This window comes from Ptychodera flava, chromosome 10, assembly GCF_041260155.1.
Source record: "Ptychodera flava strain L36383 chromosome 10, AS_Pfla_20210202, whole genome shotgun sequence".
NCBI lineage: Eukaryota > Metazoa > Hemichordata > Enteropneusta > Ptychoderidae > Ptychodera > Ptychodera flava.
Genome location: NC_091937.1, coordinates 12,055,658 through 12,077,452, shown reverse-complemented (window position 1 = coordinate 12,077,452; position 21,795 = coordinate 12,055,658). Strand labels below are relative to the sequence as shown.

The 21,795-nt window shown below is 36.9% G+C and overlaps 1 protein-coding gene across 4 annotated transcripts in view; it reads left to right on the top strand.

The window, feature by feature from the left end:
• LOC139142009 (KH domain-containing RNA-binding protein QKI-like) overlaps nucleotides 1–21,795 on the top strand; it is a 63,801-nt gene that overhangs the window by 18,137 nt on the left and 23,869 nt on the right. For all 4 annotated transcript variants that reach the window (XM_070711791.1, XM_070711792.1, XM_070711790.1 and 1 more), the window contains exons 2-4: nucleotides 1,491–1,615; nucleotides 16,894–17,010; nucleotides 20,541–20,684. In XM_070711791.1, coding sequence (XP_070567892.1) covers nucleotides 1,491–1,615; nucleotides 16,894–17,010; nucleotides 20,541–20,684 — 386 coding nt within the window. The remainder of the gene's footprint in view (nucleotides 1–1,490; nucleotides 1,616–16,893; nucleotides 17,011–20,540; nucleotides 20,685–21,795) is intronic.

The window sequence follows — 21,795 nt, the reverse complement described above, 5'->3', positions numbered from 1 at the left end:
CTGAGATGAGATTTAGCAGACTAACAAGATATTTTCATTCTACTCTCTTGTTCAAAAGTGAGAAAGGAAAAGTGGCGTTTGAATTTTCTTTTTTTGTCATTCAGGGGTTTTGAAATAATCTCGAGAATGGAGGCTTTTGACCTCTCTATTGTGCGTCTCAGATTGAACATAGGGAGTGGGGAGATCTTTGTATTCAGATCTGATTAACACCATACCACAACACAGTATAGAGGTCACAGACTTCCACAACCCTTGCACCAATGTTATCTGTGAACCGCATTCCTCCAATAGAGAATATTTCTGATTGGATAGGGAAAGTAATGAGTGTACTGCGAAGGCATGGATCAATACTCATTTATGCAAATACATCTGCAAAATGCTTGCCAGTCTTTTAAATTGAATCTTTATTTCACCTCTAATCAATGTTCATTACCCCGTCCAATGTATAAAGTTTAATGCGTTCATTCATGCTCTGCAGCGGGTGCCTAATAGGTTGTTTTGAGAGAGAGAGAGCAAGAGAGAGGCCCCATTGTATGCCAAATTCACGGGCTGACATAATCAGCCAGCTTTTCACTGTGATTTGCGCTATTGTGGCCCGTGAATTAGATATCATAGAGGGATACTGAACACGCGTATGGACACTCAGCGACTGTGTAATGAAGTATCGTTTCTAGCGGTACTTTGTATCAGTGACTTCCTGTTCATGTAGCAACTTCAAAGGAAGTAAAACAGAGTCTGATGAAAAAAAATTTACCCGCGAGTGTCACGCACGCTTCATGTATTATACAGCATATACAAATAATAGGAAACTGCAATCAAGTGAAATCTTTCTTTGAGACTCCGGGCAGTTTCCAGATAATCCTTACAACTCAAGAGTGGTTTTATCTGTGTTGGCTATTTTCTTTTGTGTGGTTTATCAGCAGCATTTTACACCGGTACTTGTTTATAAGATGCAGAACGTGTCTGCTTTCAGCATGTGTTGTAAAAAGCGGATCAGAATTTGTCAGTGAAAATAGCCGTTTGTCTAATCCCTCCAGCCAGCAATTAGGATCTGCTGAACACTGACTTTGATATTTAAGGTGCCTCATTGTTAACATCGGACAAATTGGTTGCTGCGGTGAAATGAATAAAATGCTACAAAATAAAAAAGATAATGACTCCTTGGAGAAATTTTAAGTAATGGTTTTGTAAAACTGACTTGTGTAAAGTTCCCATGGGGTCTGTATCGCCGCCAGTCAAACTGTACTGTTACTAAATAGCGATTAGAATACATGGAATTCATCTTTTTTTCCCTCAACTGTAATTTTATTAGGAATGCAAATATTACGTTCTGTCGTCTAAAGACTGATTTTTCTGCCAGCAGATGATTAATACCGCGATTTCAAAAGCTGCTCTATTTTTCAAATACTCTGTTATAATCCAACATTTAATTTTCTATTCTTTTGCCTCCAATGTAACGTGCAATATTTTTCTTTCCTTTCCTGTTACAGAAATCAGCAGAGTTAGAGCAACGTTATTTCCAGTATTAGGTGTGCAAGACAAGCTACCAGATCCAGCAGGCCCGGTAGTTCAACTATCAGAAAAGTTATATGTTCCAGTCAAAGAGTACCCAGACGTAAGTAATGCAACAATAAAATCTCAATTTTGGGAAATTGGTTTAACCTGTTCACCCCCAATTCCTGGTAAACAGGTCCACATTCACCATGGATAAGAATGAGTTTGGGCTAATCCATTGTGGTAAAAGGGTTAAATAACAGTAAACCTTTTACCCCTTTTTTCCTGAATATTAATCAACCATCCATTTACAATTGAGATATTCTAAAGGGGAGAGTTAGTGTTGAGCATTGCTTCAGTATCTCCAAAATTCAATTTTCATGACATTGATGTGTATTGGTGTTCTGACATCTTGTATTTGGTTTTGTGGTCAATACACAGTGATATTCACCAACAAAATTGCAATCTGTGAATATACACTGGGGTGAAGTACTGGGGCTACTGAAATTCTTCCATATTTGTGACCCTGTTGTTAATGGGTCATCTGTCAGGCAGTGTTTGGAGTGACCTCAATGTCAAAGGGCAAAGTTGAATGTATGAAGCCGATCAAAATCAAGTCATTCCAATGGAAACTTTAACACCTTGTAATCCAAGAGGGAATTTCTTTTAGTAGAAATTCATCAAGGACTCTGCTGCAATCCATAGTTTAGCCAATAGAATAAACAAGACTTTGACATCCCTTTTTAATGGCGCAACAATAAAATCAGAACAGCAGCTCTTAGTGTGTGTAAGTGTGTGTGTGTGTGTGTGTGTGTATGTATATGGTATATATGTATATAAAATATATATATATATATATATATATATATATATATATATATATATATATATATATATATATATATATATATATATATATATATATATATATATATCTATCACACACACATACACACTGTAATTCCAGTGTCTCAGAAAAATGTCTTCACCCAGTCGACAAAATTACAGATTCTGTGGCACATTTGATTATCAAGATGGATTGACATGATTTATTAGAATCAGAAATGCCTCGGCAATCGTCCATTGTGATTGATGAGTGGCAAGGAAATGGACAAAGGTGTGAAATGTGATTGTGTGAATTGCGATTCGAGCGCAGTAAAACATTTCTATCTTCAATGACAAATGGGATTGTGCTGCCTCGACGAGGAAGAGGCGACTGTTGATTAATTAAGAAATCTTTCAAGAGGTTTGATTCTTGTCATGTGTTTGATGTGAATCGTAAATAAGGAATCTAGTGTAATTGTGCCGAACAGCGAAATGTTCAATTTGCGGACTAGCGTCAGAAATCGAAGAAACCGTACATGGATGGCAAATGACTTTTGTAACAATCCATCTCCATAATCTAGCAATAGACTGAATGTCAGGAGAGGAAATGGTTGGATTAATGCTCTTCTCCATATAGAACTGGAAACCTGTTTTATAATTATACAGAAAGTGCCTGTCAAGGGTCATATACCCGGTATTGGACTTGGTTGGTACCCATACTGGGATATAGTTTAAATATTTATCTGAATTTTACTACTGTAATTTGCTCATTATTGTGGCAAGTTGTCTTCTTCTATTTTAATTGTAAATTTTATTGAAACGTTATTCTCTTGATCAAACCAATCTAGAGTGACTTAATTAAATGAATCTAGGAAATTCCTTTTGAGATAGAAGAATGTCTCTCTTGAAAAACAATTTCCAGAATTTCAAAAATCATTTAATATTCAGGTTTTAGTTCTCGGCACAACAAATCATCAAATGTTGAGAACATTTACTGAAGTGAATTTTTGTGAACATTAGCTACCATAAAATTTTTTTTTTGTTGATGAGTAATTTCAGAGGGAAATCGCTAAATTCAGAGTCGCACTGTACGTGGCATTAAAATTGGATGTGTTCCTTATTATTCCATAGGCAGGATTTACTGTGTTGAGACAGGAAGCCTTAAAGGCTAATGTTAAACTCGATACAAGACTCTCCTAATCGTGCCCCCTATTCCACATAACATGGAATGTGTCCCTCAGAGTCAACAAAAAATGGATTATTCCGTGATGATGGATATGGGTAAAAAACGATAGTGTGCGGTTGTTATTATTATTGGAAGATGACTGACAGGCTTTCAAGCAATCAAAATTTATGTCCTGTTCTCAATTTGATTTTGAAATTATGATCTAGTTAAGGTATGGATGTGCAATTACCACGAGCGAGGAAAGTAATGAGTTGCTGTAAGAATTGCTTTCATATACCTTGTTTACCGGTTAAACACATAGACAGGCAGAGTTTATATATGTACTGGGGGCCCTGCAAAAACAACGTCACTGCCTGTCTCTCTCTCTGCTGTTTGCTGTGTGACTGGAGAGAAAATAGTTGCAGGTAAAGGCTTTCCACTGGTGATTTACAATGGCAATTGAAGTGGTGGTGAAGTTTGTTTTAATTGCTGTCTGCCTGTGTTGTGACCTCGACAAGGCCTGGCAAACAAGTCCTGTCCCTAGCTTAGCCCACCCAGTGTTTTCACCAACTCCCATTGGACACCATGAACTAATTAAAAACTCTGTGGATTTTTAGCAGAAATGTGATTTGTGTGGTAAGTGCAGGAAGGTTGATTTAGGGTCTGGATGTGTTTTTGTTCGACTTTTGTGTATTAGATTGTAATGGTGTGTGTATACACAGTTGTCTGGGCCATTCCTGAGCTGTAATAAAAAGTGGAACTGTTTACACAATCATGTCAAGTTGTCATCTGTGACACACATTTTTTTTTGAGAGGTGAAAAGGCCCTTAGTTTTTACAGTTCCCCCTTGTTTATTCTGTGTTCAATAATGATGTTATGCCACATGTCAGTGGAGTGTAGGATGTACTGATTCTTGACTCTCCCGTGAGTTGTACAGAACTGAATGTCCTTTGTATGCCAACCAGGAAGAGTTGATTTATAGTGAGCTCACTTGAACCCCTACCAGTTGTATCCTTGTTTACATTTCCATGGATGTCCATTGTCAGCTAGGTCATTCCCCATTCCCATTGATAGCCTGACCCAGTATTTTTGTCACAGGAGTGTAGATGTGAAAGTTGTTTCGTTGACCCCTGAAAAATAGTTTCATTGAGAACATAAAACGGGAGCAGGGTAGTGTAAAATGGCATCACTGATCATATTGTGAAGAAGATGTAGGGAATGATGTCTGTGAGTTGATAATTCTTTTTTCATAATGAAGTGGAAATAGCATTTCAAATCAAGATGACACACATGTAGTCGCATAGATACAGGAATATGAAAATGACACCCAGAAAATGTATATGATTCGTGAAGTTTGACCTTGGTCACTCAAATTCCATAAATTCAGGTTAGGCTGCTCCGATGCATTGCATGCATATTTTCTTTCATACTGAACTTCGCAGGCTTGCGCCATATCCATCGACACTAAAAACTAAAAGGGATGTTTTATTATTCGGGCTCTTAGTAACATGCTGAACCATAACACTTTAATGTTCTGTTTACTGGCAACGGGAACACTAAAAGTTGTTACGGCTAACTTTTAGGAGGATCAGTGTTTATGCACCCCAGAGCGTTTTACAAATGCCAAAGTAAACTAAGGAGTTGTTTTCATTCACATTTTGGCGTCGTGAATTTTTAGAAAAGTGCCTCCGTTTTCAAGATTGAAATTAAAGAGAATATTACACATTTTTTTTGACAAGAATATTGTGATATAGAAAGCAAGACTAAATATCAGCAAATCAAAGCCATAAATTTGTCAGTCTGACTGCTGCATATCAAAAGTACTCCGTCTATTCTTACAGGAAGTTGCGCTTTGTATGTGCTGTGTCATAAAAATATTGATAATGTAGACCATAAATCAATGTTATTTTAATATTCTACGTAACCCCCCAAATGTGGAATCTTGCACATGTGTGCAATGTTGACATTCAATTGATAGATCACAGATGTTCTTATTTCAAAAGGCATTCCAAATGTACAGTCATATTGATAATAGGTCTTCTTCTTGAGGTAAGATTCAAAGAAACTGGGAAAAGGCATTACACTCTCCAAATTGCCTCACCTCATGAACTGTCCCCAGCTCTTCGGAGAAAGTAGTATTATGCAAAAAGTAACATGTCAATCAGATGTCATTCTTGTTGTCCCTGAAGCAAAATATACATGCCCACTCGTACCTCATATCAATAATGATAGATTGACGAATGGATTACTTATACAGTCCATAAGATTTGCCATGATTTGTAATTAAGCTGTTTATTTACACATGCTGTTATTGTAAACACATTACACTGTTGTGTATTTTTATTTTGAATTAGGTTGCTTTGTTTATGTATTTTTAAGTGCTTTTGTATGATTTTTTGACAGAACTAAGATACAGTATGTTTGTTGGAACATGACCATGGCAAACATCGTTTATACATTATTTATATTTTATAATCACACAGTTTATAATATAACTCATCATGTTATGTACAGTTGAGTAAATTTACCAACTGTTGTCAGGGGTTAAGCCAGCAGATTGTGGAGATTTAACAATTCCTTGTTATGGCAGGCTCTAAATTTCTCTGTTGGTCTTGCTGAGTGCAAAGAAATGATCAAGTATTGTGTGACAGTTTTTACCAGTACAATGATTCTTCACTCAGAGTGGATATGCAATTAATCCTTTTTCTACCAGGCTCTGTAGACAAACCATAGAAATAAATACCACTTGGGAGAAAGAGGAAGGCAGGAAAGCACTATATACTCATGTTATTGTCAAAATCCCAATGCTGATTGGCTGAATTAAAACTTTCTGTTTAATAGGGTGTTTTATCTGATTTTGAAGTGTCAGTGTAATGAATGATAAGCGATTTCCTCTTTGTTATATATTAGAGTGAAAATAATGAAAAACAAACATTGCGCCCGTAAATGTTTGTATAACTTAAGTTTTAATTAGTATTTTAATAGTTAGCATAGACCATTAGAGTTAAAGTTATTTTTTATATTAATTCCAGTCAATGAATTGCATTACAGTGAACTCTGAACTTGCATGTTGATCGTGTGTCATTTGATTCCTAATGTATGGAAGGCATGACAAAAATGTTTGTTCAGAGTAGAAAAAAAGTGTGTTAGACAGTTGCTTTTTCTAAATTCTTTGTTGACAGGATTTTTTGCAAATAGTTGACAAGGGCATGTTTCAACGTGATTTTTAGGGCTAAAAAAGTCAGCTGCAAGTCTGAAGCAAAGTTTTAATACGAATTACAACCATATGCAAACAGGTTTTAGAATTTGAGACAGGCATTAACAATGTCGCTGTGGGGGATGTATGCATCATCTTATTGTCCATTGCAAGGGGCCTCTCAGTCTTCAAAGTGAACCATCAACATGCAGTGGCATTTTTCTCTCTTTTCTGGCGTGTTTTTGTTTTGCCGGTGTGGCAAGTGTTTGCAAAGCCCCGCAGTGAAAAGCTTACGTAAGATGGTAAGCTCTGTGTTGAATGAGCCCTGAGGTAGAATTTTTAACATCCTGATGTTGGATATTTGGCTGCCAAACATCCACTTTGTTCTAGGTTTCCTCCTAAAACAGATTAGACCTCGTCAGTTTTCGCTGTATGCAAGTGTGTAATTTTCTCAACAACTTCTCACCTATAGTTTACATTTATAACACCTCAAGCGACAGTAAATATACATTGATGATCTTGCATATGTGTGTATTCATGTAATGTGCATCTAGTCAGGTTTTGAAAATGTAGGAAAAGATTTAAGAAGTACTGGTCCTATAGTGAAAAATTTTACAAATCAACACCATAGGGGATCCAGTCCATGCACAAAGCTATGGGAGGACCCCTTAAGTCGATTGGACCCACTGTTCTTCAGCTGCAGAGCCATGAATTGACCCAGGAACATGAATTGACCCAGGAACATGAATTGACCCAGGAACTTATATATGTACAGTTGTGTTGAATTCCTCTCCACTTAACAAACAATGTGTAACCCAAATTTTATCGTTATGTGGGAATGTTATATGAACTTCCCTTTTTAAGTCTATTAATACTGGAAGTCTGCGTATATATTCACTTCAAACAGGACACACAGAAGTAAGTGAACTTGAGCCACATAAATTAAATTAATTTTTTTTTTTTTGGTGCCAGGTGAATGCCCTTAATACGTGATGGCATGATTAAGTAGCATATCAGAAAAAACGGAAATAGATCATAATCTTTTGCTAACTGTGGTAACATTATTTGTACTAGATAAAAAAAAACTTGTCTAATTTTAGAGCTGCTGCATTTCCGTTTTTTTTTGTTTGCCTATTGTATGTGTATCAGGTATCAACAATATATTAATCCAGAATCAATATATAGGAATCCACTTTCAGTTGTTAAGGTAGTATGTGCCTCAAAATTGAAATACTTTCACCTTTGCCCCAACTTTCCTGTTTGAAACTTTCAACCATTCTCTCAGGACATCTAAAATAAAAATAAGGGGTCACTTTTCAAATTTTGGTACTATAGAGTAACAAAACAGCCAGCATTGACTGATATTTGAAATTCAAAATGGCTTCCATGCCAGTATTATACCTCATAGAAAAATTAAATGTTCGATTTCAAAAACCTAAGACATTAAAAACTTTATTTTTTCAAGCGCTTCAAAACGCAATAGACTAGAAAAGTATTTGAATTAAAAAAATTTTTGTATCTGTGCCCAGGCACATTCTGCTTTAATATGAATATTCCTGAGCTATATAATAAAATCTTAGGTACATCTTTTGAAGCTTTATAATATATAGTGCTTTTTGGTTTTCCATTATGACATCCTATGAACATCAAGCTTGGGAGAAGACAGTTGGGGTCATGCTAGTTTGTGAAATATATAAGGCTGTGAGTAAAATAGAATAATGATAGAAATGCTGAGTCAGCATTTTTAACAATCATTATCGTGGGGGCAAAATGAATATCAATGAAAATTGTGTCAATTGATATCAAATACAGTGACATTGGAGAGTCTTAGCTGATAGTTAAATGTGTGACTTCTATTGTCTGAGCTAAGTGCCAAGTTTCATGAAATGACTCGGAATGACTTTGCCAGTGTAATATTGTATAAAATGAAGCTGAGTTGGTCTTGCAGCTTGTTCACAGATATTGTTGTTTGCAAGTGGTTGTCACAATTTTATAAAATCCTATCAGCAAGATTTAAAATGCATGCAAATTACATTTGTGTAGGGAGTTGTAAGACAGGAAGGAAAAGCACATGTAGATATCACATGCTGTTCGTATTGCACTTGAATCCATGGAGATTGGTACAAGAGATTATGCAAGAATGAAATAACTACCCTGATAGGGTGCAGAGCGTGTGGGAATTGTTGCTGGAAATTTGGTTTGACATGTGAATGGCTCAACACCCTGGTGGAATTTGGCGAGAGATAATTAAATGAGATTGCGTTTAAACCTCTTCAAGAGGGTCCGGCAGTGGAAGAAAGTGGAGATGATTTTATCGGGCAGGTACATGTGGTCACACTGCTGTGAGCTATGGCCTGGGGGATTTCTCTAGCTTAACTCAGTATGCTGTTACAGTTTCTGATGGTGCATGCAGTAAGAAATGTCTCCTGTTGAGATGGAAATGAATAGTCGTCAGGATGAACCCTGAACAGACTTTTAATTTGAATATCTTTTCAACCATCTATGTACATTTTATGTCAGCCCGAGGGCCTATGGCTGAAATTGCAGACCCGTCAATTGTAGTGTTCAACAAAGGGAAGTTAAAGAATTCATCCCATCCAAGAATGACTAAAGGGATATTTTTATTACTACCGGTAATACTAATTCATCATGAATGATTTAGTAATTGCATTTGAATTCATTTCCTCATAACAAGTGGATTTGATCATGATGTGCCCACACTGAAGTTCCTCAGTGGGGCTCTTCATGGTTATAGGTTTGTTACAGGTGACATCTGACACTACTGCAAGAAATTCAGACCAATTTTGCCAGTGTGTAGTATGTATGGATGTTGTTAGAGCTTGCAGTCTGAGCCGTTGATGTCTTTTAGTGTTCATCATAACATTTGCAGTAGCATTTGTAGTTACTTTTGTCTTTACTGTAAGCGTTATTGCCAAAAATTTAATCCAAATTTGGGGACATATTTATATCTGCATGTTAATAAAAAAACAATGAGGTCAACACGAACTCTTCAATTGAAAGCTAAAGTTGTCATTGTCATCAACAGACTAATGCCCATTTACTGTTGAGTTAAAAAAATTATTTTCCCCACATTTAAGTCACTCAACAATATTTTGTTCAAGTTATGTCTTCTGCTCATCACTATTTTTCATGTCCATTTTTTGCTTATCATGATTATTAGTTGACATTGTAATATCACGATATCAAGTGTAGATAATGTGATCTATATTTACCGAAGTTCCTTATAGAAGTAAACATTTTTACAGGACACATATACCGCTGATTTTTTTTTAACTTAAATGAATTTTAATGAATTAATATGAAGGACAGAGCAGGTTGTAAATGTAATGATAGTGTGCCAAAGTGATGATACTTGTTTCCAGTGGATACATTGAATGATGGGAAATGACAACGCTTTGCTGTCTGATTGTCAGTACCATTCATTGCAAAGTCAAAGGGCAGGGGGAAATTTGGTAGGTTTGGTTAAGTTTGAATGGGAAACCCTGCTGAGCAAAGCAATTGAGCATGCACAGTCTCGCCCAATTACAATCAAAGCGTATGAAGTTGAAGGGCTCCCGTACAATAGGTACAGAGCTGTGGAAAGGTCAAGGGTCACTGAGTACGCTCAAATCATATCAAGTGACTTGATTCTTGCTGTTCACCCAAGACTGCATCTTGCCTTTCATGTCAAACATCTGTGCAGCATTGCAATTTATCTGGTTTGCTGAAATACAGGACAAGTTGTGATTTTGATTCATTTACTTTCCTGAATTGAAGCCATCAGCGTTATTCTTTCCATGAGAGGGGTAAATTTTCTAAGGGGAATCTGCTGCTGGAGTCCAAGGCATTCCAAGTCAAGCAGACCGAAACAAATCACATTGACAAGTCTGTTCAAAGCATGAAAGACTAGACTTCTCAATATTGAGAGTGGACCATGTCGTGTTACATCACCATTGCACTCTTTACTTGGCGTTTTCTAAGGTGTGCTGTGGTCACTTGAAAAGAATCCTACAAAATCAAGTTCACGCTCCAGTAGACATGTTTGGACCAGTTTTTTGGTAGTCCCCCCACTCCTTTGATAACAAACAATTATCTAGTCTGTACAGATAAATCGACAACTTGTGAGGTTCCTCATTTCTTGTCTAATTGGTTTCAGCAACTGCAAGAAGTGAACCTCATAGACGTATTGTTTCCGCTGTGCCAGTTTCACACATCCTGATCATGCTATTTGTGAATGATTTAGCAAAGCAGGCCAAGCACTGGTTTTCATATTGAGTCAAAACCAGTGGCTGCAACGATACAAAACTTCTTGTGGTAGCATTTGTGTCCATTCACCGAGGGTTTTTTTTTTGAGAATTGCAATTGAAAATACAACAATGGCTTTGTAAACACTGTCAGTCTGTTTTGTGACAATGGACGGTGGCCGAGCCAGCATTGCATATGGATTGCTTGCATTGTTTCTGGGTACAATTACTCCGGAATCGTGCATAGATTGCGGATTAGCGTTACAATTGCCCTTTCAGATGATAAGGGTTTGTCTATGCCAGTTGGATTAACATGCCTTTACATGCCAGGAAAAATTTTTGAGGAAGGAATACAGATTAGATGACGATGTTGAAGATTTTCTTGAAATGAAGGTAATATATCTGGTTGGTGTACAGAAGAAAGGGAGTGTTATTATGGCAAAGAAATTGGCAGCGGTGTAAAGTTCATTTGTATCATTTTAAGGTTGCATGGTTGGTGTTACTGAATCAGGGTATGGTTGAAAGTTTAGGATAGATTTTACCAAAAACATGCTGGTTTGCATGTTGTAGATAGCCGGTTCTGGTCTATCACCACGTCAGTTTATTCACCCAGCCGAATCCAAAAAAACACATGCATTGAAACCTACCAGACAATATGAAATATTCATGTCCGACAAGTGCTCGCCTGAGACACCCGAATCGAAGTTGTTGCAATTTGATACCCTTCCTGTTTGTCTGCATACATTGAGAAATTTACCTAAAACAACAGAGAAAAAAGTGAGTCTGAAACATTTGACGAATGTGATTAGGAATGAACTGAGAAAAACTGAGAAAATAAACTTTGACTCTTGATTTAAAATGGTAATGAAGTCGGCAGTGAAAGTTGAAGTCAATGAAAAGCGTTGCGCCTAATATTCAGTTGCACAGATGAATGAATTGTTGTGGAAGGTCACATTTTGAAATTAGCATATACATGGGTGTACAGGAAATGCGGGCCTTTGGTTTTACATTGGATTTGATTCCATCATTTGATCCTCTGCTCTGTAGTATGCGTTACTGATTCACTTGTTTACACTTGCTTGGTACAGCTCAGCTTACCAACGGAAAGAAATCAGATTCACAATTGTCGTATTGGGGGATATTGCCCTCTGAATAATGTACACACAGTGGTTGTGTGTGAAATTTTACATCCGAGTCCCAATCAAGAGCTTCCTTTCACATATCTCAACCGTGCCACCATCAAAGTTTTATAGAAGCCACTGTATGTTCTATTGCATAGAAATGGCAAAGTTGAATGTGTATCTGTGTATGGAAGGAAATGCAGGACTGTTTAAAAGGTTACAATCATTGACATGGAACTGCAAGCGTTGGTTCAAGCCAATACAACAAAACGACAAGATAAATGACATCGTTCCTCAGTGGTTTACAGTAAATGTCAGATGTTTACTGACTGCAGTTCTCATGTTTAATTTCTAAATCTAAATTTTAAGCATATTTGTCTTCCAGTCTTGCAGACAAGCTGTGAACAAATCTTTTTGCTCAAATGTGCTCATGGCATCTTGATGCATTAATTTAGTATTTCATTCAATTAGCTTAAGGAGTATGTACATGTGATGAAAATCTGTGTCTACCTGTTCAGGCTATCAAGTCGTGGATTTCTCACTGTTCTTAATCCAACTTGACCTTGGATACACGTTTCTATATGTTTCCATAGCAACATGCACTTGTAATGCTACTGGAATCTTTATCTCACCTTGTAAATCAACTCTTCAAGAAGTTATGATTATTCCACAGCTGTCAAGTTTTTTCTCCACATAAACCACTTTGCTAAAGAAAAATCACTTCAGCTGCTTTTTTTAGTAAGTGCCAAATTAAACATAGAATTGATGTAAATATTTATCTTATGTAAAATCAGAACAAACCATCTACCTGGAGTATTGAAATATGCTGAGAAATTTCATATGATGTTGTTTATCTGACATTTTCTTCGTATCCTCCAAGAAGACTTAATGGAACGATCAACTAAAAAATTAATATCATCAATAAATAATGGTACCGTTTCTACTTTACTTGAACATAAATTTTTTCTGTTTTTGCAAGAGGAGATGCTTCAGCCATTGCGTACATGAAAAGAGCCGAAAACCCATAGATATGACGTCGTCCGGCAAGGTCTTGTGTTTGTCAGTACCACAGAGATGGCAAATACATCTTGCAGAATGTTGACTGTCTTTGAAAATTTATTTGCCCAAGGTTGACCACCCACTTGGCCTATAATGCATCATTTGTGCTAAGAGTGACATGTAATTTATATCCGCTATTATATGAGGTCAGGGGTCACCTGTAGTGCAATTGAGCAGGGATGTTGTCGGATGAAGATACTGAACAGATTGATGCAAAAAAGATGTACGGATTATGTTTTTAAACAGCTCAGAATCAACTTTGATCTGATTCCGAATAGCAGTTTGTGGTTGTTGTTAAAATGCAAAATGTTAAATTAAAATGAATAAATAATGATAAATATTGATTAAAATCAAAATTAATGTTGCAGTGTACTTGATCTGTAGGTTACTTGTTTTATTTGTGATGAGCTGTTTATAATATAATAAGATTTACTTCATGGAAACCTGAACCAACTCACTTGGTTTTCTAATCCAACACTGTGAAGAAATGTTGCTCTGAAATGTGAAAACAGGCCATTATTTTCAAACAGATTGGTTTTAGGAATAATTATAATGACACTAAAAGTCATCATACCAGTCCTGCCTGTCTTGACCTCTGATAGATGCAACCCCCCTTATTTGTTATTTTTGTTGATGTTGTATGAAAACCGATAACAAATGTAGCGCCTTCTCACAAATAATAGGCTGCAGGTTTCATTTAAAGGGAATATGCACCTCGAAAGTGAAAGACTTAAACTTTTGCTCTAACTTTCCTCAAGGAATCTTTCATTCATTCTCTTTCAAAATCAAGAATGAAAATAGGGGGTCACCGTGCAAATTTTGGTTGTAGAGAAACAAATAACCCAAGATTTACTGATATTAGAAATTCAAAATGGCCGCCATCCCTGTGTTAACTCTATGGCAAAATGTAAAAATTTTCGAATTTCAAAAAACTAAGCCGGTGAAAAGTTTTCTTTCACCAAGAGCTTTAAAATGAACCCCACATGTGGTATATCAGAAGAGAACTGTAAAAGTTTGAGAGTCCGAATGTCTGTCCCCGAGGTGCGTTCTACCTTAAGGAAGATAGACAAGTCAAAACTTAAAAGTAATATGAAATCTTAGTGTCAATTCACATAAACTTTCTTGATACTGTGTGTCGCTGATTAATAATCATATACACTTTCCATCCATTGTTCAGTCCATAGTGATGTCATGAGGTTGCAAAATTTGTAAATTCTATGCAACATTTGGTGACAATTTTATATCAGTCCCTTATTGGATAAATGTGCATGAATGAAATCTGCATTGTCATATTTTTTGTGAACAGTTCGAGGGAGAGAAAAATCGATAGAAAGTAATAAAAAAGAAGAAACACAGTCCAAAATAATCCAGTTGCAAGCCGCCATGGTATTACTTGCATATTTTGCCTGCAGCAAAAATCTGACAATTGCAGGATGTTAGGTTTACCATACAAAACTATCTACAAAACTAGGTGTGCCCTGGAGTCATTGTAGCAAACACAGCTAAATACATTGTATATTATATTCATGAAGGCTGCATTTTCATTTTCGTGTCAGCAGAGATATTTTCCTACCATAGCCTGTTTCAGATTTTCAAATTCAAATTGTTAAGCCGTGTCATACACGTGGAATGGGGCTTGTTGTAGGTTTATTCACAACATTTAATGAATCCTAGCTTTTCATGTGTGACAGTGGATGGGGTATTTGTTCCGTAGCTTTGAGTACTGGCTGATTGTATATGTTGGTGGAATTCTGTGCCCTGACAAAAGCATGATGCATGTGGATGTGTCACTGAATAGTCATTTGTGTGATTCAGGGAGATAGAGATTGTGAGGGGGTCCTGCTATAGAGGGACAAGAAACGGATTAAAATGTGGATCTAAATGCAAATGGTACAATGTAGTGTGACATGTATGGTCCTTACAGGATGTCTGGGTGTGTAATCTTTTCAGGACGATGTCGTGGGCCATTCATCTATTGAGACACTGGGAGTCTTTCAGAGACATTGAGATATGTGGCTCTTCAGGGGGGTCAATAAGGAATTAATCTGATGATACCAGTCCTGTGTTTGAAATCAATGAAAAACTTTTAATGGAATTTTTGTGGATTCTGCGCTAGGAGAAATTTGTATGCTTTTGTAGCTTATGGGTTGTCTAGATGTGCACTGATTTGGACAGGCATCAAAACCATCAAGTGTCAAGTTAAAAAAGAATGTCAAAAAGACGGTAATGCTTGTATGGAATTTCTTTGAAATTTACAAATTCTGGAACCCCTAATGACATTACATATTAAATCCTTCAGCTCTTTCCTCTGCACCTGACCCCCTTGAGATATGTCCGCCAACTTTTGAAAAAACTGCGAATACACAAAAATTTGGTGGTGAAAGAACCTATTCACCCCAGTCTCTCTCTCTGTAAACAGTCTCACAATCATGATAAACATTGGTTTGGGCCAAACTACAGTGGTTATAAGAGGGTTAAAACAATAATACCTGATAAGATCATGGTGACACAGTGTACGATATCTGCTTTTCAATATCCACCCTCCAAAATACTTGTATATGCACAGATGAATATAGTTCGCACAGATGAATATAGTTCATTTGCTTTCCTTATATTCATCTGCCTTGTATTGTGTTACATCCGCGTTCACATTAGCCTTAGCTTTGCACAGTATCGTGCATGCATGACAGGGATTGGGGAATTGTTAACATTATATGATAAGTATATTTTCCGGAGAAATGCTGTTATATGAAATGGAAAACAACACAGCCTCTTGATAGGATAATCCTAAGGCAGTCTTTCCTGCAGATTCCAAGAATGATACAAAACAAAAACACTTAATTAAGATGCTGGTTTTTCCTTGCCTTTGGCATACAGGTAAAAGGAAGGGATGGGCTGATTAAGTGATCAGTATCGGTGTTGTGAAAGCTGGTGCATTCTTTACATCTCAGGTCTTTTCACTGGGTGACAGACATTACCCATTGAATTCAAAAGGCATTGCACATAAGGCGAGATTTTGACACATAAGGGAGAGTGACTTTTCTTCTTTCCTGCAAGAGTAGTCCATTAAAGTATCATTTTTTGAGTTGCCAGAATAAAAACAGCCTGCATAATAGACCCCTTTCCCCAGTCTGACGTTTCTTTCAGCTGTTGTTTTCTTATCAGGGAGTTATGCTCCTGTCCAAAGGTTGGCATCTGGTATGGATTTTCTCTATCTTAGACTGCGAAATGAAATATTGTAGCTTGCAGTCACAGTTGTTATTTAATCTTTCAGTTCACTCAAGAACTTTTACCAGCATTCCACCTCTACCTTCCTTATACTTCCTAATAATACAGTCTGTATTAGGTAGTTCATGCCTTGAAAGTTAAAATTTCAAATCTTCCTCTGTCAACAGCAAATTCCAACTGTTCTGTTTCAAGATCAAGAATAAATATCGGGGTCACTGTCCAAATAATATCGGGGTCACTGTCCAAACTTTGGTACTGGAGAAACAAATTACTAATATTTACTGATATTTGAAATTAGAATGTCCATCTTCTCTCTGTTATCTCTATGAAGGAAAATAAAATTCCTGATTTTTACAAACCTAAGCGATTTAAAACTTTTCTTCAAAATAAGCCCCAACAAGTGGTGGACCAAAGCAGAATTATGAAAGTTTGAGAGTCCGAATATCTGTCCCCAAGGCGTATTCTACCTCAAGTTTCTTCTGACTTTAAAATTAAGTTGGCTGATGTGCATTCTGATGTGTGCAGATATAGTCTAACTTGTTTGTGTTTTTCTCTTTGCAGTATAATTTTGTGGGAAGGATACTCGGCCCACGAGGTAAAACAGCACAAGAACTTGAAAGACTCACAGGATGCAAGATTATGGTCAGAGGAAAAGGTTCAATGAGAGATAAAAAGAAGGTAAGACTGTTTCCATGGTGACTACATCCCCACTTGTCGGCATGGTGATGTATTGCCATGGCAACCAAGTGATAAAATCAGAAAGTCTTAAGCAAGTCCATTTGTTGCAGTCGTAATGGGGACCACGCAAAGATATCTCACTGCCATGGTTACATCTATCTTGCCATCATCAAAAGTCAATGCTGATGATCCTCATCTTTGCTGTTGATGCAGAGGCTTTCAGATTATCATGTCAATGTACTGCTCTCCAAATCTTCACCGTTACAAGTGCAGAGCTTTGGCATGTGTATCAATGATGCAGAGGATCAACATCTATCCAGCAGCCACCGTGTACACTGCTTGTCTCAGTGATACGCAGGCCTTATTTATCCCATCTTGCTATGATTGTCGCCATTAATGGAATACTTGTTCATAGGAAATCAATTAATAAATTGAAAGCAAGGCTGTGAGTTCTTTTTCATCAAAAATCAATTTATCTCTTGTCCGCCGGGATTTTAACTGATTATCCTAAAGAATAGGGGCCTTTCTGGCCAGTAATCAGCTCAGGCTGCAGTCTCTTGTAATGGAGAGAACAAATTTCACAATGATGTAGTGTTAACAGTTCAAAGGCATATGTAGAAAAGGAAAGAGGAAATAGACCTTGGGGGAATTATTGCTCTACATTTGAATAATTGACTGGAAAAAAATGCAAAATGATTCCGTTTTAAGAAAAAAAGAAATTCTGTGGATGTTGACTGACTGCCTTGTCTCGACGGTTGGGAGGTCAAAATGCAGCTGGATCAGCGGAATCATTAGGAGGAACATTTCCATCTGAAATCCGCTGCATTCATGATTCTTGCATTGTCGGTGCTGCATAGATGGATGTATTCAAAGTAGCCTCCACCTCGGGCAATTTCATGATGTGTGTATCCCCAGTGATCCTGTCTGAATGACACGCTTCTCAAACAAGTGGCCCATCTTCTTGTAGATCTCTGCTCTAGTATTTCCGACAGTCCTAGATATTGTCTTCCCCACAGGAGCTGGCTAGTTTCATGTTTTTCTCAAGCACAGGATTTTTTGTCAGATCCTGGCCCTATGGAATACTGCCATTCTGCTTGCCAGCAAGATGATATCGCAGTCAATATATTTGTTCCTTTTATGCGTATTCCCTTTACCCTAGTGTTGAGTAAACTGATCATAGGAAAACATTTTTGTGCACTGACAATTACTGTCCCCAGGTGTTCCAGTCACTGAGTACAAAATGTGTGTGCCAGAGAGATGAGTCAGCCAATACTCAGTTCAAAATTGTAAATTTTTTATTATTCATTTGTTTGAGAAAACTGTATAATTTAGTCATTGAATTAGGCAATTGAATTGGAAAGTTAATGATTTTGAGATGTTCTGATCGCTGACAGTATTCAGATGTATTCCAGCTTCATGGTGATGTATTGTAATGAGGTGTTGTCACGCCACTTTGTAGAGTATTTCATTGATTTGTATGTGAAGTCATGCAAATTACACATGCAGATTTTATGCAGACTTCTTTCGCTTATTTCAAACTAATCCTTTAGAGACCATGCCACTTCCTGTCACGTACATTTCATATTTGCAGCCGCCATGATGATGGCTTGCTGTCTGATAAGCCCTGTATCTTGTAACTTGGACGTCAGTTTGCAAATTTCTTGAAATTTCGTTGTCAGCCGTCGACCAATTTGTGTAATATGAAAACTATTCTTCCATCAAGAAGTCTTTTAAGTGTCAGCGAGGCGCCATATTGGCTGAGTGGTCACATCCTAGAGTATTTAAGTAGGGCAGATCCAGTCATAACCTTGGTTTTGCAAATTGTTCATGACATTGAGTGTTTCAATGTCATTTTGCCAGTCCTCATTGAACCCCATTGGACAATTCACAGACCAAGTATGGTTATAAAAAGGAGCTTTAATACACGCAATTTTTTTCTCAAGTAGTTCTGATACTACTTTTTAAGAGACTGGAGATTTTTCTGTGAGGCACTATGAGTTGCATTTTACTGCTTCTCTTTTCGGAGCCACATGTACATAACTGTCTGTGTTCGTGTACCTTGTAATATTGTGTTTCTGTCTATTTCATTATTCAATGTTGTGAATATTGCTTTACTTGATGTATTAAAAATTATCAGTCATGTTTCACGTTAACCTCTCCATAAACTTGAAAGGATATTTGTCATTATAGTGTTGGTTCAAGTACAAAATATACTTATTTTGGTGCATTGATGTGGAACCAGTCACCGGTCCCATGTCATTGCTGTTGTTGATATCTGAAGTATAAGTTGCTCTTTGTAAGTTCACTTTCTCATGCCCAATGGTAAACTCATGTCCAGGCAGTCATAAATCTTGAAAGCAAATTTTTGCCTGCATTTAGACATCACTTGGAAACAACTTGAAATGGACAAAATCCTGTGACCATTTACATTTACAGTGATGATGTGCTTTGGATACATGACAGCAAAACGCTGCAAACCCCTTATAGAATGGAATAATGCCATCTTGTAACTCAAATTATCCTCTTCACAACAGGACAAACTTGCCATTTATACAAGAATATTCACACTAAGTTGATGTTCTCGCACTGTCCTGCCCAAAAGTGATGCATCTTACTATGCCACAGAAACACAATGTAGTTGCCCTAAAATTTGATTGATTACGGGTTAACTAGGGTACACCAGAAACTAGACACAAGTCAATTTAAATTTCAAATAGAATCACCTACTGTGATACTCTCATTATTCTTATTGGTCTGAGACCCTTACACCATAATGATAGCATTTCCTTTTATGTCATAGTAGTATCTTGCAAATGATACAAGTCAATAGAAATCCATACACTCACACACCATCCTGGAACTACTGTACATGCTACTGTACTGGTACATAAAAAAATTCAAAAAGCAAAATTTCGGTACATTTTACTTGCATTACATCGAAATGTTTAAATTGATATTACTGTTTGAAATAAAATTTTAGTAGTATTAGGAGTGTCAAAGTCCTCACCACACCAGCACTTACTGCTTTCTTCTGATAGTTTATTTGAAATGAATTGTGTCTTACTTTAATATTCATAGCCTTCCTACCACTTTTATTATAGTCTGATTTCTCTGATAACAATATGTCAAAGATGACAATTTTAGGTAGCACACACCTTGAAACTGAAATACTTGAACTTTTTTCTCAAAAGTTTGCCAACTCGTACCAAATCAAGAATAAAATAAAAACCAGGGGTCCATATGCAAACGAACTACATACTAAATATTTATTGATACCTCAAATTCAAAATGGCCGCCATTCCTGTATAAACTGTATGGGGGAAAATAAGATTTTTGATTTTCATGAAACTTACAGTGTAGACAATGAAAACTTTCCATAGACCAGACAAGAATAGTAAAACTCTTAGTCCGAATATCTTTTGCCGAGATGCATTCTACCGTAAACTCATGTTTGAGCCAAGCAAATTTTTCACAATTCACTTGAGTGCAGGAAATGTGATGTTATTATCTCTTCTGATTTGTTTTTGCAGGAAGAGCAAAATAGGGGAAAACCAAACTGGGAACATTTGAATGAAGAATTACACGTCCTAATCACAGTAGAAGACAGCAAAGAACGTGCTGAGATCAAGCTTGCAAGGGCAGTTAATGAAATCAAGCGTCTACTAGTGCCAGCAGTAAGTTTGTCTCAATATATTTTATATGTTCTCTGAGCCTTTTTTGCTATACTGTGTATAGTCACACTAGTTATCTTGTTGACTTAGTGGCCAAGATTACACAAAACAGATATTGATATCAGATAAGTTATGTTAACAAGTTGATATATGTCAGTGTTTCTGTGTATAATCTGTTCCCTTTCGCACCTTTGTATATCGGCAACCATTTTCTGTCACTCTGCTGCATTTGATAGTGAAGAGCCCAAAATTACCATCAAATTGTTAACAACCAACCAATCAGGATGCAACATTTTGTCACATGCTGCAGAGTGACCAATCATTGCGCTCTCCTACCAACAGTCCACGTGACCCTTGACTTCCAACCAGAGGATGGTAACTCTGTCCCCTGGCCTAAATGTGCTCTGAACTCCTACATGTATGTCACTGCAATCTTGCAGTCCCACATGTCTACACCTGTCAAACTAATTGAAGCTTGCACACAAACTGTACAGACTGAACTATCACATATCCCAGATGCCATCATTAGCACTACATTTATGAAATGTTTTACAGAGAATCCATCATCGTTTTTAATGTAAAATCACGCTGCATTGAAAGATGAGTAGTATGTATTCTATTGTCATCAATGCTATAAGTTCTTGCTTGCAATGTAGGCACATCGGAAATACATCCAACCAATGGAATGATTGTTATCCATGTATATATTTTTATAGTTTATCTGTTGATCAATTTAGAATATTGGTTGGAACTTAACTGGATTAAGTTAAAGGTCATAGGTATTGGTTTACAGAAAATGATCGATATCATTATCAAAATTTTGCCAGGAATATTTATTCAGTACTCAGTCAGTATACCCCAGCAGCTTAATATTGTGTTACTTCCAATTCCTGTCTGTTTCTTTCAAAAGGGGGATTGATGGCTCCACAGAAAGAGATGGAAATGCCGAGTTGAATGTGAATTGTGGGCTGTAAAATTTGACCCCAGGTTTTAGTCCCCCAACAAGTGAATTTACAATTATGTGAAGGTGTTATGTAAGCCAGCATACAACCTAACCCTCCATATCCCCAAGCAGAATTCTGAGTAAACACATTAAAGCTTGCCAAGTACAGAT